This window comes from Haemaphysalis longicornis, unplaced genomic scaffold (genome assembly GCF_048455015.1).
Source record: "Haemaphysalis longicornis isolate Haplotype H1 unplaced genomic scaffold, Haemaphysalis longicornis Haplotype H1 scaffold_9, whole genome shotgun sequence".
In the NCBI taxonomy this organism is placed as follows: domain Eukaryota; kingdom Metazoa; phylum Arthropoda; class Arachnida; order Ixodida; family Ixodidae; genus Haemaphysalis; species Haemaphysalis longicornis.
In genome coordinates this window covers 10,428,842-10,444,012 of record NW_027526460.1, presented here as the reverse complement: position 1 = coordinate 10,444,012, position 15,171 = coordinate 10,428,842, and the positions used below count along the sequence as shown (strand labels likewise).

The window sequence follows — 15,171 nt, the reverse complement described above, 5'->3', positions numbered from 1 at the left end:
CCCACAAAAAACATGGTTACAAACAAAACCCTGGAAGGCTAAAATTAATAGATTTGTAAATATACCTAAACTAAAATTAAAAAGCGTTATTTAACATTCAAAAATAAATTATATTAAAAAAATAAAAAAATTTGTTTTTCAGATTTTTACGACATCGAGAATGATCGCAGGTTGTATCTCGTTTTGTATTCGATTTGTGATGGCGGAGAAAAGCCCCGTGAAAGGAAATGACAAACTTGATCGAAACAAACCTGAGCGTGTGTCGAGTGGTGTAGAAGATCGAATGTCTTCGAACGATGCAAGCTCGTCAGGGAGCCCTCCACAAGCGTCACGGGACGCTTACATCACGGCGCTAAACCAGTGGCTGTGGCAGTGCTACCATTGGCAGTGCTTCACGGCAGCGCTACCGTACATCGCACTGCAAGCGGCTAACCAAAACAGAAGCGCATATGAGTCGGTTGACATCAATCGCAACCTCCCAAGAACTTTTATTGCCAACCAGAACTTGGTCGGTGGACACAGAGCGCAGCGACAGAACGTCGCCCCTAGGCTGGGTAATTAGTTTTCTGTTGCCACACGCTCCTGATGTCTCAAAATTTGTCGTTGCTTCGCAGCGCGAGAACGTGGACACACCCTAGACAAAACTGCTTGAAAACAGAGGCTTTGAATGTTTTCCTGCGCCCAAAATTCACCGCCTGCTTGCCTAGCTGCTCATCTTTTACACGTGGCTTTAATAAACGCGCAACATCTGGCTTGCGCTGTTTTGCGTTCGCACAGGATGTAAGCGCACAAGTTTTATCCAGTTCACCTGTATACATGCTGCCTGCTCGTTGGGGCCTGTGTCGCTGAACTTATTTTGTTCTTTCACTACCAAAGTAACGAGTCCCATTTTGTTGTTCAGGACACGAGTTCAAACTACCGCCTCTGTGGAAGCGATTTGCAGCCGAAGTGCTGGACTCCTTCATCTTGCTGTTCGTTAAGTTACTGGTGACGTATATCGCCGTCGACTTTTTCGACATAATGTAAGTACCTGTTTGGGGGATTACCTTGACTGAAAAAGTGTTGGGCGAATTGTTTCACGAGGTTGCCGTAGAGATGGTTAAAAGGTGACGTTAAAAATGGCAGTGTTTTTTAATTTGTGGTTATTTTTGTTCTCGTAGAGACCTCGAGAAGTACGATTTTGACTTACTTCGGGAGGATGCCCTGAACTATAAACTTGCCTTGGAAGTTACCTCGGAGATCGTAATCCTGGAGGTTATACACCGGATACTCGTCTGCCTCTATGAGGTATTGGTTTTTCTTACCACCTCCAACACAGACAACAAAGCAGCATTCACGTGATTGCCTTGTACTTAAATTTTGTCGAAGTACATGTGACTAAACTTTGTTTTTTCATGGTTTCCAATTAGCCTAAGCCAAGTAATCCCGATTTGTGTAATTTTTGGAGTGTCCAAGTGTATTCACCTTCGTGATAATGCAGATGTTGACTACATGTCTTGCTACTCAGGCCTTCCATACGTGCTAGCTAATCATTGTTCACTCTTTGCCTTAAACTTTGCGATTTCAAAGCTATGGAAAGTTTTTGTGTGCAACCATGGTGTTCTGCAGAAGTTTTTCCAAGGGGATGGGGCAAATTGTGCTTGCCGCATCTAGAGATGGTGTGAATCAAGCTGTTGTCATGAAAACTGAAACAGAAGAAATTCAACATAATTCTAAGGCAATTTTAAACCAACAGACATTCATTTAGCTGCTATGCTGATCTTACAAAAGCGAACCGGAACCCAAGGTGAAACATCATCTCCTCATCCTTTGAATCCTGTGCAGATGACCATGTGCACAACCTTGTTAAATTTGTTCACGGTATATGATCGTTACGCTCAAGTGCCACCAATGACATCTGGTGGTAGCTAGTGGTCTTAAGTAGTGCTCGCCTGTTGTCACTCGTCAGAGGCAGTCTTCATGCCTTTCTGGAAAGGCTGCTGGTTGCTGCTGGAAGGCTTTCTGATACGAGGCTGCAAAACGAGGGCAGCCAGACTAGACTTCTTGTGAGCTGAGTGTGCAGGTCTGCCCCGCTTTTATATATTTGAATGCTGCTGAAAAGCCGGCTCTCATACATACTACTAAGCTTCTACCTTGTTTGTTCCTCAGTGGAAAGTTGATATTCTGTATGACAGCTCTCTCACTTTATTTTAGGGAGACAAGCACCTTTGAAAGGTGTCTGCAGCTGTACCAAATCCTCATTTTTTATGATGAACAGGGACAAAAAATGGTAATCATTGTTAGGCCAGTTAAGATGTCACTGGCATATTGAACTTGTGGAGAGTGCACGAGGGGTCACACACAAATGTATATGCAGGAGGGGTTTCTGTGCCATATTTCATGCATTACTGCTGGATTGTTTGAAAAGCAGGGATCTGAAAAAGGTACTAAAACACTGATAAAATATTGCGAGAATGCTTGATATGAACATGGTATTGTTGGGCTGTTGACTGGACCTACACTTCAAGTGAACGTCTTCTGCTGACACTCTAGAAGCAGAAAAAAAAGGTAATGGCTGCCACATGCAAGACAGTAGCAGATATTGGTTGATTTGCGCAGAGCATCACTCTGACAAGTGTGACGTGTGCAATACCAGCAAACCGTGTTTTTTGTTACCATATTGCAGAACTGTCAGCCTGCCTTTTTCTTTTCGGGGTGCAATGCAACACAAATCAGAGCAAGCTTGTGCCACTTTAAAACATTCCCTGGTGGACCCACCAGTTTTCAACTACATTGGCAAAGCAAAAGTTGGTGTTGACATGGCTGCTACTTCATATCAGCCAATTAACGTATTATTAGGTTAAATAGTAGATGAGAAATAAGTGGGGAACAAAACAAGGCATCAAACAAAGGCAGTGCTCCAGTCTGTTGCAAGATTTTCTGTTTTTTTTTATTATTATTGACTGCAATCCAGCTGCTCTCAGATGAACCCTTGGGAGGCAAAGCCTAGTAGTTTATTTGGTGGGAGGGCACTCGTATTTATATGCTTTCAAGAACCATAGACAAGTGTGGCACGAGAAAGTAGACACATTATGAAGTTCCTACTTCTGTTATAAAAATTTACCTGCTCATGTTTAAAACTATGCCTCAATTGATGCTTTCCCCGAGTTGGCTGCATTATCTATACCACGTGGGAGCTGCCTTCACATGTGATGAAAGAAATCTAAAAAAAAAAGAGAAATAGTTTTAAATATGGCGGCAAACATTGCGATTGCTGCCTGGTAAATAAAAAATGTTCAACATAGCTGTACGCTCTTCCCAAAGGTGCACTTGCAACCTTAAAACGGGCACCTGAGAAGTGTTTCTATTCTGGTGGTTCACTAAATTGCAGTGCGGAGAGCTGTATTTTGCAGCCTTTGCCATTCCTGAAGTGTTCTGGACGATGGAAGTGCCTTGACGCAGCTTGTTGAATGTTCCAGACAATCTGCTTACACCAAGGCACGGACTCCCCGGGAGGCAGGACTCCGGGCAAGGGTGTCTTCGGATTGAAAGTTGTCTCGTGTGCCAGCGTGGAAGAGATTGGCGAGAGCCGTATCCGGGTGTATCCAGCCGGGGATATTGGACTTGGCTGGTGAGCACTTTGTGCTGGCTTTACAAGCCCAGTCGGGTTTGGGTGCGATTTGCAACTTTTCATTAACAAGCAACATGGGACAGCTGTCATCTGAAGTCCCATTATAATTGCTTGAGGGGACATTGTCGGCAGTCTCTCCAATGGGGGATGCTTTGTAGGACACCCTAGAAAAGCTATGGTGCTGCCACCATAGCTTTTCCTTGCATATTCTATTTACTGCTAATGCATATTTTTATTCTTTTCTCATCTAGCGCGAATGCACATGGGGTGCTTGTAATGTAACATTAGGCGTCTCCCATAAAGTAGTAATTTGCATAAGGTGTCCTGCCTAACATACATTTATGTACCAGAACTTCCTCAATTACTAGACATCATGGAACATAGGGCGCTGAACTTTACATGACGACCACATCATAAAAGGAAAAAAGGACACAGGAAACGGTTGGCTTGTGTGTCCTTTTTTCCTTTTATGCTGTGATCGTCGTACAAAGTTCAGCACTAGATACCAACTAGCCCAACACCAAGCTTTATTGAACTCCATTACTACCATTACTTTGCCTTTAACTAGGTCAAAATGTCATCCTTTCAATAAACATTTGTTCATTACCATCTTTTGCTGAAACATATTTATTATACTCATTATGAAATTAAAGCTCAGTTAATTGAAATTTTTATTCGTAGCAACTTGTAGTGTGGGCAGTGAAACCATAGTGTTGCAGATTCTATAACTCTTGAAACCACCATCTTTGGACACCGTCCAGCGCATGACAGTATGCCACACTCTCAGATGGCCAAAGCAAGATTTTATGACTTCTAGGGTGAACAAATTATTGAGCCTGTGATGCATTGTTTAACTAAGTAAAGGCGTGGCCATTTTCTGTTTCTGTGACCAAGCCAGTGTACCACAGCTTATACCTAATATTACCAAGTCCCTTTAACAGTGACAGTTTATTAGCCATTTACTAAAAATGAGCCATTTTTTAACCAGCACTTGTCTTCTTTGAGGAGCCTAACCAGACCGTATCGTTAAATTGTTAAAGGCACAGCCACTTAAGTTGCTGCCACAATTTAAAATCACCCTGCCGGGCACATAACACATGTTCTGTTAAAAAAACGGCAGTAAATGTTTGTTTTTCTTACCGCATTAAATATCTTGTAAAAACTTGTGATGTAATAAAAATCTTGCAATTTTATTTTGCGCTTTATTGTTGCTGCTGCAGGGAACAGTTTCTTTCTATTGCCAAAGACCCGTCATTTATTATTGTTTTTCCGCCTCTTGTGTTTACAGGGCTCTGCTGCGGTCCTTCGTCAAAAACTTCACCATGGCATTTCTCTTCCCGGCCTGCCTGACAATCTTCTGCTTCCAACACGGTCGGGCAGCCTACGACGTCCTCTGCAACTGCATCGTCGTCGAAGAGCTTCCGCCGCCGCAAAACAATTAGACAGCCCCGCGAAACCAGCCGGCCACGCATGCGCTGCTTCCATAGGACACCCCAAACCCTCGGCATCACGTCTACACTTACGTTGTTCACGCATTCGCCGAACAAGAATATTTCCCACTTTATTTTTTACACGTGAAACGCTGCCCAAATATTTGCACAGTCCTGTTTCATAAAAAGACGACATTTATATTTTAGTACATTGTTAAGCACACTGTCGGGTTGTCAACAAAAGTTGAAAGCTTTTTACAAGGGCTTGTAGGGTGGGAGGCATTTCTTGTGGTGTCACTGGGCTTGTAGTTGGGTTGTTGAGCTTCCTTCGTTGTTTCGCTCGGGGCGGGTTTTTTGGAAGGCGTTAAAGCTAGCTCGTGGTAGAGAGTTCTGCAATCAGGCTTGTCCTATTTAGAAAGTGCGGCAGCTCACAAACGTCTCACAACTCCCCAAAGTGCCATGCCCCCGCCTCTCGCAGAGTAGGCCACAAGCATTGCTCAGAGAACCTCGCTCGTAGATTAATCAGAGTGCTCGACTAACACTGCATCTGGCAGAGGTCGTCCTAATACATTTGTTGTTCCTGTATTTATACCAGTGTTTTATTATTGCGCGACTGTTTTCTTTGTGGTTCCCACTGAAACTGGCATCCACTTGCTTGTAAAGGTGTTAGACATGGCCAAAGGCTTATTTACAGTGCCTCTGCAGTAACAGTGCAGTGCAAGAAGGGTGCACGCTGCAACAGCTTCTTCCCTTTTTACAACGACTTCTTATGGTTGTGAACGATGAAGGACCCCTTCCGAGAATAAATATTCTTGGGAAATGGAGCAGTGATTAATGAAGTTGACCCTTGAACGACTTGGTCCTTGTTTTGGCCTGTAGGTTGAACGCCATGTTGTGTCATTGGGATTGTGGTGTTGCAAAAGCTGTGAAGTGCTTTCGAGGCATTCTATGACTTTGCAGCTAAGACCTCACGTGGCTAGTCAGCTTAGAGCACCAGAATCATTTTTGGATAGGAATGTAAGAATTAAAGATCCTTATCGTTTGTTCAGAGGCTACAGCCAGAAGATGTGACATGAATCAAAGCCTGTGACGTCACAAACGTTGTCAACAGAAGTTGTCTGGTTTTCACTTCGCACACCTGCGTGAAGCGAAAGTAAAAAAGTTTGGTTAGTATTAGTGACTTGCTGAAAAGCACCATGTAAAGACTCACTAGACACAAAGGCCTCAAGATTGCACCGCTGCTCATTTGAGCCACCACAGCGGCAGAAAACCAACCTGCTTTTGGTCGTATTGAAATGTTGAGTCGAGCCTGTTGAAGTCATAAAATACTTTTAATCCACACTTCTGTGACCGCGGCTGACCCTTCTAAACCGACAGGTCTAAGACCCACCACTCGCTCTCCATCACAGCTGTTTTGAAAGCTGCAGTCACGCTATTTTTTCTAGAAGTCGCTTTTAAAAGTCGGTTGTGGCATCCCTAACAGGTTTTACGACTACTTTTCTGTAACGTGCCTCCAAATACGAGGACACTGGATTAGCTAGTTCTAGCAAGAAGGGAGTATGTTGGGGGTGAAAATGATGTTTTCCAGATGGTCTTGCTTTCTGTGTTCTTACATTCCTGATGCATTGTAGTCAGAAGACTTGCCAGATGGGATGTTGTTGAATTCAAGACTTTCAGCACTTTTCAGGCTCAAGGCAACATGCAAACGTTGTTGGTGCCTGCAAGCCATCGCTTGCATAGCTATGAATTCTGCGTTTTGACTCGGAGCTATGTTAACGTTGGTTCTGCTAGTTTTGAGAACGGAATGGGACACTGAAGTAAATTCCTCACACCCTTGTCTGTGGCTGTACTCTACTCTGTGCTTCTGCTACTGGGATCTCACCTTTCACTGTTTCTTGAGTGTCCAGAGCCTTGGTTTATCTGTAAAGCTTGGAAAAAGGGAATATGGAAAATGGACGAGAATATCGGAAAGGGATGTCCTTCGCATACGTCTCGGGAATTGCTGCAGCGATATCGCGCTTGCTATGGCACCTAAGTTTTCAAAATATAAATTTTGTCCTGGGTAATGTCGACTTCTTGTGTGATTATGCTCGGTTCATGCAGAATATACGTTCCCAAAATTCGTTAAATTCTGCTCGCTGAACTTGCAATTGTGTGGTAACAACCTATGCCCCAAAATTGGTGAGGATAATGACACAGCAGAAGCAATAATTTAGAATTTTTTTTTGTAAAAAAAAAAAAAAGAGTGCACTTACCGTACGTTAAAGCTAATAAAGGGACTAAACGATGTTTGTGGCTCTCTTCATTGTCTCTCTAATGCAAAAAAAAAAAAATCTATTTGCTAGAGAGGAGCCAGCTTCACACATCCCGAGGCAAATCAGAAAGTTGCTGATTAAAACTGTGTGCAGTGGTTTTGTTGACGAAATGTTTTTGCATGCTTTATTGTAATGTAGTCTCTTGCAGTTGATAACCTATTTTGGGTTGATACTTCACCAATTGGGAAAAAGGAGCAATTCTGGGTAATTCAGCTAAGTAGCTTGCAGATGCCAGTCTAAAGCAATTTAATGCATAATTGGAAGAAAAGCAAATAATTTACCAGGGAGCAGAATATTTTATGAGCCTGATTTAATTTTGCCTTGCACTAGGCCACTCCCACAGCACGATAATGAAGTGATGGAGAGAATTTTGTTTTTTAAAAAGAAAAATGTTTTAAAAGCTTTGCATCAAGTTTTAGTGTTGCAAAATGCCGCAGAAAAAGTCGAAAGTTAAGCTTCTTACGGCTTGGTTTGGTAAATGTTACCTACCAGGATTGGGCAAAGAAATCTTGCTGTCAGTCGCATTTTGTAACTATCAGGTGGGAAAGCACAAGCAGCTAGATTGATCCTTGTGTGGCTTCTGAACTTGGCAAGAAACGGGAAAGGTTCATGGAAGCCTACCTAACTAACAAGTTTCAATGTGCACACAACCCATTCACACTTTGAACAAGTAAATCAAACAAGAACATATCGATGCGAGCACTCAAGATTTTTTTTGTAAGGATTGAATAGTGGTGTGGTTGGGTTTAATTTACAGAATGCAGTGACCCCATTTCAATATGAAACATAGCTCATGGTGTCACTTGATTTTTACGACTTAAAATAGTAGAATTTGTGCTTTAAATTTACTTTTTTGGGGGGAAGAGGGTGGGGGTTTTTTAAGTGCACTATAGCTTTTTCAACAAAGGCAAGAGAGATCAGACACCTTCTGTAGACTTTATTATTTTCACAGCTCACACCAGAAGCATGCACCATGAATGAGATTGCTATTTATTGAACAGGAGGAATTTGTTGTGGCATAAAGGAAAGCGACCAATGCACAGCATTGCAAGATAAACCTTTCATTTTGCCATAAAAAATATACTGAGGTGGCGCTCCTTGGTTTGCATGTTCAGAGCACATTGGGCTTGCCTTGGTTGAATGTGTACGATAATACAGTATTTTCTTACAGAAGGACGAGAAACAATGTACATGTATGCACTTTCAGTATCATCTCTGTGTATAGTTTTCTATGTGATCCAGAAGGCAAAGTTTTCTGTGGTTGTGAATACGAAAAGTACAGTTCTTGAAGTCTCCGCCAGCGCTTCGTACAGGTTGGTTGTATCCATACAGAGCGGAGTATAAATCAGTGTGTGTCAGGTTAGCTGTGAGTCTTGTCATGTCTGTAAACCTGAATTACTTGCCTCTGGAGCACCTGTTTAATGGCAAGCAAAAGAAATGTCTTTCACGACACACACACACACACTATATGCTTCCTCACATACTTGTCGATGAGCGCACTCAAACATCACAGATTATTTACACTTATTAGAATTGCTACAGCATTATGTATGTAGAATCTGAAAGCATCAATTGCACACGACCTGTTTATTAGCAATGCTTTCTGCACCCCTGCATTGTGGATATTACAGTTCTACACATCATGCTCTCTCTCTCTCTTCCTCTCTCCTTGCTAAGGTGGCATGAGGTGCCTGGCAGAAGATGTACACATTGTTGGCTGTCTTCTCTGCACAGAAGTGGTTGATGTTAACAACCGCACTTACTTCACAAGCCTATACAGTGGTGGAATAGACTCTATAGAGATATGGTTTGCTGTACAGTGAATGTCGCTACAAACAAGAGAACACGTGTTCACATATCATGTTGACATCGTGTATTCTCTCTCTGCTACAGCAGGTGAAATGTGAGAAGGTTATTACGTTTTCAGGTGGGAAGCTTTGATCTGCACAACAAACAGCTTCGCAATGCTGAAAGACTGGATTCTCCAGCGAGTTGGTTAGGCATTGTAGCTTGAGGGCAGAAAAAAGAAGCACAGATGGAAGGAGTGAAGAAAAAAGGTACAGATGAGACAAATCTTTGTTATATTCACATTCTGTGTGACGTCTATTTGTACGCCATCCTCGAAGAACAAATTAGGCTGTGTTACATCCGACAAGATTATCATCGTGACGTCCGTGGTGAACAGCTGACATCCTACCCTATCCGCTGCTCTGACAATCGTGGCGTGAATATTAATGGGCTGCTGATTAATTTGACTAAAAATTTAAGCCGTTCCACTCAATGTGAAAGCTGTTGAAAGTGCAGAGCAATGATTCGCCATAATAGGCTGCAGCGCCATTATCCGCTCACTGTTACCACCCAGTACAATTCAAATTTCTCGCCTTCGCAGTGCTCGCACGCCCCCAGCCTGAAACCGCCACTGGGAGTTCTGTTCTTTTTGTGCTTGCTTTTCCTCCCGCACAAGCCAGAGTTGCACTGCCACTTTTTTTGCTATCGTAAAAACCAACCCAACGAGCGTTCCTAACTAAGTGATCGCGGGTGCTGCCGGTCAATTACGTATATTTTGCCTCAAATGTACCTGCAGTTTTTTTTGTGCTAAACAACGGGGAGACGTATGACAAGCGCCAGCGGTTCAAGAGTTTCAAACGCTTAGGACTATATAAACTGCTTGGCTTTTGAAGCCTCTAGGTTACGCCACGACGACGGAACGCCGTGTTGGGACCAGCGAGCGAGTTACGACGACAAGGCGAGCCCCGAAAATGCTCTGAACTTAAAATGGCTTCCAGTGGGACCTTAGAAAATATTCTTGTGACCTTACACAACACTGGTTGGCAAGTAGATGGCTCCGTGAGCAGATTTTATGCTGTTCCTCCACCGGAATACAGCATTAAAAAATTTTTTATTTGCGTCATTGAGAAAAATCTTGGCAACACATATAAATGCAGTGTATCTTACTTCACATGCGCAGATGAGAGACTGAGTATTTCTAGCACAGTGAGAACTGTTACAGTGGTTTAGAAATGGGTGCTTAGACCTCAGCTTTGACTTCACTTAAGCAATAACAGCGTGCTCGATTTAAAAGTCTTGCAGGATTAAAAACATCCATACGTTTGATTTTATTTTTGCTGTCTTATTTCTTGCTGCCTTACTACAAGAAGACCTCATGAGATCTGCATATTAGGAAGAGATCCACTCGGAAAGCCTTATGCCAGTAGTTTATACTACAGACATTATTTACCTTGTGCTGCTCTCTTGCATATCTTCAATTCGTGCACAGTCACTAAAAGGAATGTGCAGTAAAATTATCGGAAAAGCGTACATTTTGTACCATTGTTTCTAATGTTCTGAATTGTTGCACAAACAGCATATCCAGTGGACCCTTGATAAGCGGGCATTGGATAAACATAACTGCAGCCGAAATGTATAAGCAGTCTCGCAGTTGTCTGTCTTGGAAAGTACTGATCGTCTGCAAATACAACTTTCATTAACTGTAAATCGCAAAAAACGGAACCGACTTTGCTGTTTCTCCCAGGTTCCTACGAGATTGCTCTGTGGACAACATGCAAGGCGCATGTCCTCAATCATGAGATGTGTCTGGCTTAGTGACCTGTCATTACAGCGAGTTATTGCACTATCACAGAAAGTTTGGAGTGAGGTTGTCACTCTGGCAAGAAAACAAAATAAAGAGGAAAGAAAGCTGTGATGATGGGCTGATACTTCCAGCGATGAGTTCGATTTGTGACCCTAGCTAGGCGACAAAGCAGTACTCCTGAGTTCAAGCAAGTTTAACCTGCTCCCACGCGCCGAGCGCTTCAAATGTACAGTTTAGAATTTTGGAGATCCAGGTCCTTGTCCATACTCCAGGCGTGCTGGGAGCGTCCGGAGGGCATTTCCAAATCTGGAACAGCAGAGAAAAGGTGATAAGGAACGTCTTAGAGTTAAAAAATACTATTTGCACATGTAAATTAATAAAACAAGCTTTGTTCTGTGCATGCCCTTCTCTCCTTCCCATCCTCGAGATGTGCTTCCTGTAATCTTTGTCTTGCTGTGCCTATAGCCTTTCAATGAACCAAAAATGTACACCTATCTTGCTTCTTATCAGAGTCTTATCTTTCGCACCGGCATCCGTTAGCAGAAAGTTCGCCGGTACTCAGTTGATCTCTGTCCTCAGTCACCGGCGTCTTCTGGTTGACGCTAAATCGTCATATTGACTAGATGAGATGGAAGCGCCAGGTTTGAGGACAGAGAAGATAGAGAACGGGCGACAGTGCGCGCCAACTGTGGGAGGTGGTGCGGAAGTGTCCACGCGTAGCAGATCACCGTGCGCCAGCAGCTCCGTCCAATCGGAACGCTTCCCCTGCGTGGTATGATCGCCCGCTTTACGGAAGAAGCGGTGCGGGAGCGGCGGCGTGCCCGCGCGTGAGAATGTGGGGCCGCATCATGGATAAAAGCAAAGGTGGCGGCATGGAGAAGCTGCCGGTACATTTCAGAGATGTTGCTTGAGCAACGGAACTGCCGCAGATACCGTTGCCGCTGCAAATGGGAGGGGTTGTCCTCGGGATATTTTTATTCTTTCGCCAAGCTGACTGTGGACCAGCAAAGTTTTGTTGATATTTTTACTCTTTGTTCGCTATCTAGTGGGCCAGTAAAATTTTTTTGATGTTTTTTGCCCTCGGGTCATTATCATCTAAAATTTCCGGGTCCAATTGTATACTGGGCGCGGCAGGCAAGTTGACTGGCCCAAAATAATGCTGCAGTGTCCAATATAGCTAACGTTTGTGGACAGAAGTCGCAAAACGACAGAGGCCCAGACAAGCCTAATCGAATAAGAACCTAGCTGGGAATGACTGGAGTAGGACAGAAGTCGCAAAACGACAGAGGCCCAGAGAAGCCTAATCGAATAACCTAGCTGGGAATGACTGGAGTTGTAGGTACGGGGGAACTCTTAAGCACTCTGGAACTAGCCCTCATCCCTGCATTCACTGCCCTACTGACCATGCCGTAAGGTATCCTCCCTCATTCCCCCAAACCAAAGCTTCCAGCTAGGTCACTGTCAGGACACAGCCTCGACTACCAAAGTGAAATGATCACTCGTGTGAAGTGTGCTTCTAAGTTGCTACCACAGCTGGACGCATATGCGTACGCCTCGAGCTCACGCTCTGAAACAGCTAAGTAGATTTATTATTGCGTAAAGTAAGTACATTCGCGCAAAGGAACCGGAAAAAAAAAAAAAAAAAAGCCGGACAGCTTGACTGACTCCATTTCCCCAGGGCGGCAGTTGCCAAGATATACAAAAATATCAGCACAAAAAAAGGGGGGGGGGAAAGAGAAAGAAAATGCATGGTTCATACAGTACATACAATGAAACTGAACAGTACGGGAATACACAAACACGGTTCGGAAAATGAAACTTTGAAGGGCAGCGATGAGAAGGGAGAAAACATTGTTTATCCTCGTATTAATATCACATCGGTATAAAAAAAAAACGCGCATATGGTTCGAAGGAATAGTAAAAATTTCTTGAAAATTATTTAATTAAGACTGTAGTCTGTATTGCAGCATTTGTGCTCCGTGATTCCGTGATTCATGCGACATTTTTTTACTGTCAAGGTTTCAGGATTGCGGGTAAATACGTTGAAGAAAGCTTTTTTAAACCAGCTAAATTGATTAGTGAATTGTTATTTTCTAACGTTAGTTTGTAACATTGACAAAGTTTATAACTGCAAATAGAATCCAAGCGAATAACATTATGCTTTTTGAAAAAGTTCTCGTGTAGGAGAAAGATACGGAACCAACGGAACCTTATTGACTAGGCGAATGGCTCGTTTTCGTAGAACTGTCGCAAATACGTAGAACGACACAGGCTGCAATTACATCACATGACGCTGTAATGAGCAACAGCTGTTCAAATTACGCTAATGCGTCGTAAAGATCTTCACTATAGCATTTCTTTTGTCATGTGTGCGCTTCTACAGAGGCTGCGACACCCGCTTAGTACACACAGCGCCAGCCTTCTCCAGGAAGCAAGAAACGCCTGCCAGCGGCTACCTTGTACCATAGATGGAGGAGGCGTAGTTGACGGGTCCGAGGGATCCGGCGTAGGCGGCGGCGTCGGCGGCGGACACAGCGGGAAAGGCCGAGGACGGAGTCGGCGAGTACGTGTTGGCCGCCGGCCGGACGAAGCCCGTGGCCTCGTACTGCTGCTGCTGCTGCTTGGCTAGGGTGGCGGCCTGCTGGTGCCTCGCTTGCAGCGGCTGCTGGCCTCCTCCGCCCGAAGGAGGCGCGCCGTTGGGACTCTGCGCCACGGTCGCGTACTTCGCGATCTTCGCGTCAGGGTCCTCGTAGTCGTCGTCGTCAGTGTTCGACTCTGCGCAGTAGCAGGAGGGAAGGGGAGAAAGGGGAACACGGCGTTAAAACCTAGCACCATAGCTGAGTGGGTGCGCGCATTGCATTCGATGTTTAGAATCCCCCGCGCAGATCGAGGCACCTTTCCGAGTTTTCTGGCTGTGTAAAAACTCGTGGTTTTGCACTTTCGTACAAAATGACCGTCGAATATCGCCAACCACATTTTGAATGCAGCAGGAGCTGCCCACCGACTGTACTCTGTTCTCGTTTACATGTGTATGCAGTTGTAAGATACACTAGCAAGTAGTGCTCACACAGCTGCTTTCTCGTGCAGCACCGGCAGCACACGTGATTACGTCACTCGAGGTGACGTCATTTTCGGTGGCGTCACTTTGGCTACGTTAGTTACTTTGGCTAAGTTATAAGAGACACATTTCGAGCCAGTGAGCTCGCGACGCCCTTGCAGTGGCCCAGTGGGCTTGGCAGGGCCACTTAAGATACTCCACATAGGGTCACGTGACGGCCAGACCCGTCACGTGACCCTGGTGTGCGTAAAAGTACGATGAAAGTCGTGTTCGCCGCTGCTTCATCCGGTACGCGGCGTCGAAATCCCAGACGCAAGACGCGTTCGGCAAACCAATGCGGTCTAGCGCGTTTTTACCAATGGATAACTTCAATAGGCTGAACCAGTGTCCCAGCACTAAATGAGCCTCGCTGAACTTTGCGTGGTTTTCTTTCAAATGAACAAGAACTGGCTTATCAAAAAGGCGAATCAAATCATAAACTACCATTTATATTGTCTAAAGAACGATTTCATACTGCAGTTTTTTTTTTGCTTACGCAATCGTATAGAGACATTACCGCTAAATGAGATCCGACGTGCCGATTTTTCTGAGCTGCCGCACTGCTTTTAGTAACGTCTGCGCCGACAAAAGACTGAGGACTTCGTAAAAAAACATCCAGACCGAATAGCGTAACTTATCAAGTGGTTCCAGGAAGCATCTTTGGACAAACCAGGCTCGTCTTCGTGAGTGTTCGCAAATTTTAGCATAACCCCGTATCACTGTGGCGCACTAAGAAATGCTATCGTCTTCGTGCGCCTTTCAAATGCTCGCGTGCACGCTTCACATTCTCCCGATGCCGTGGGGCGGGGGCAACGAACGCTCTCTGCGTGATGTTTCCAACTAAGAAACACACGGGTGCTGCTGGCCACAACAACGCATACATGGCTCGAATTTTGAATACCACCGCCCACCGTGGCTGCGATTGGGCGGTCTTTCTCCATCCTCCGCGAGTTGCTCCAGAACCATTCTTATTTGATTTCGTCACACGAAGCCCTTTCTCGCTTACTGAAAGCGTGTTTTTCTGTTAGACAACCATGCTGCGCGGCGCAGCATCGCCCGTGAAGGCTACCGTTTATTCAGCAGTCGAGGGAGGAAAAAAAAAAAAAAAAGCTGCAGAAAGCGAGTCT

General features: G+C 44.4%; 2 protein-coding genes across 3 annotated transcripts in view; one reads left to right on the top strand and one right to left on the bottom strand.

The window, feature by feature from the left end:
* Nucleotides 1-177: 177 nt before the first annotated feature.
* Nucleotides 178-7,106, top strand: LOC144152197 (protein FAM8A1). The gene is made up of 5 exons (XM_077683425.1): nucleotides 178-554; nucleotides 902-1,022; nucleotides 1,161-1,287; nucleotides 3,459-3,610; nucleotides 4,899-7,106. The coding sequence occupies exons 1-5, from the start codon at nucleotides 200-202 to the stop codon at nucleotides 5,050-5,052; spliced, it is 909 nt and encodes a 302-aa protein (XP_077539551.1). The 5' UTR covers nucleotides 178-199; the 3' UTR covers nucleotides 5,053-7,106.
* Nucleotides 7,107-8,272: 1,166 nt separating this feature from the next.
* LOC144152195 (aquaporin-like) overlaps nucleotides 8,273-15,171 on the bottom strand; it is a 117,992-nt gene continuing 111,093 nt past the window's right edge. The window contains exons 5-6 of one of the 2 annotated variants that reach the window (XM_077683424.1): nucleotides 13,404-13,722; nucleotides 8,273-11,253 (exon numbers count right to left, since the gene is read on the bottom strand). In XM_077683424.1, coding sequence (XP_077539550.1) covers nucleotides 11,181-11,253; nucleotides 13,404-13,722 — 392 coding nt within the window. In that variant the 3' untranslated portion in view covers nucleotides 8,273-11,180. The remainder of the gene's footprint in view (nucleotides 11,254-13,403; nucleotides 13,723-15,171) is intronic. The other variant, XM_077683423.1, reaches the window with a different exon arrangement.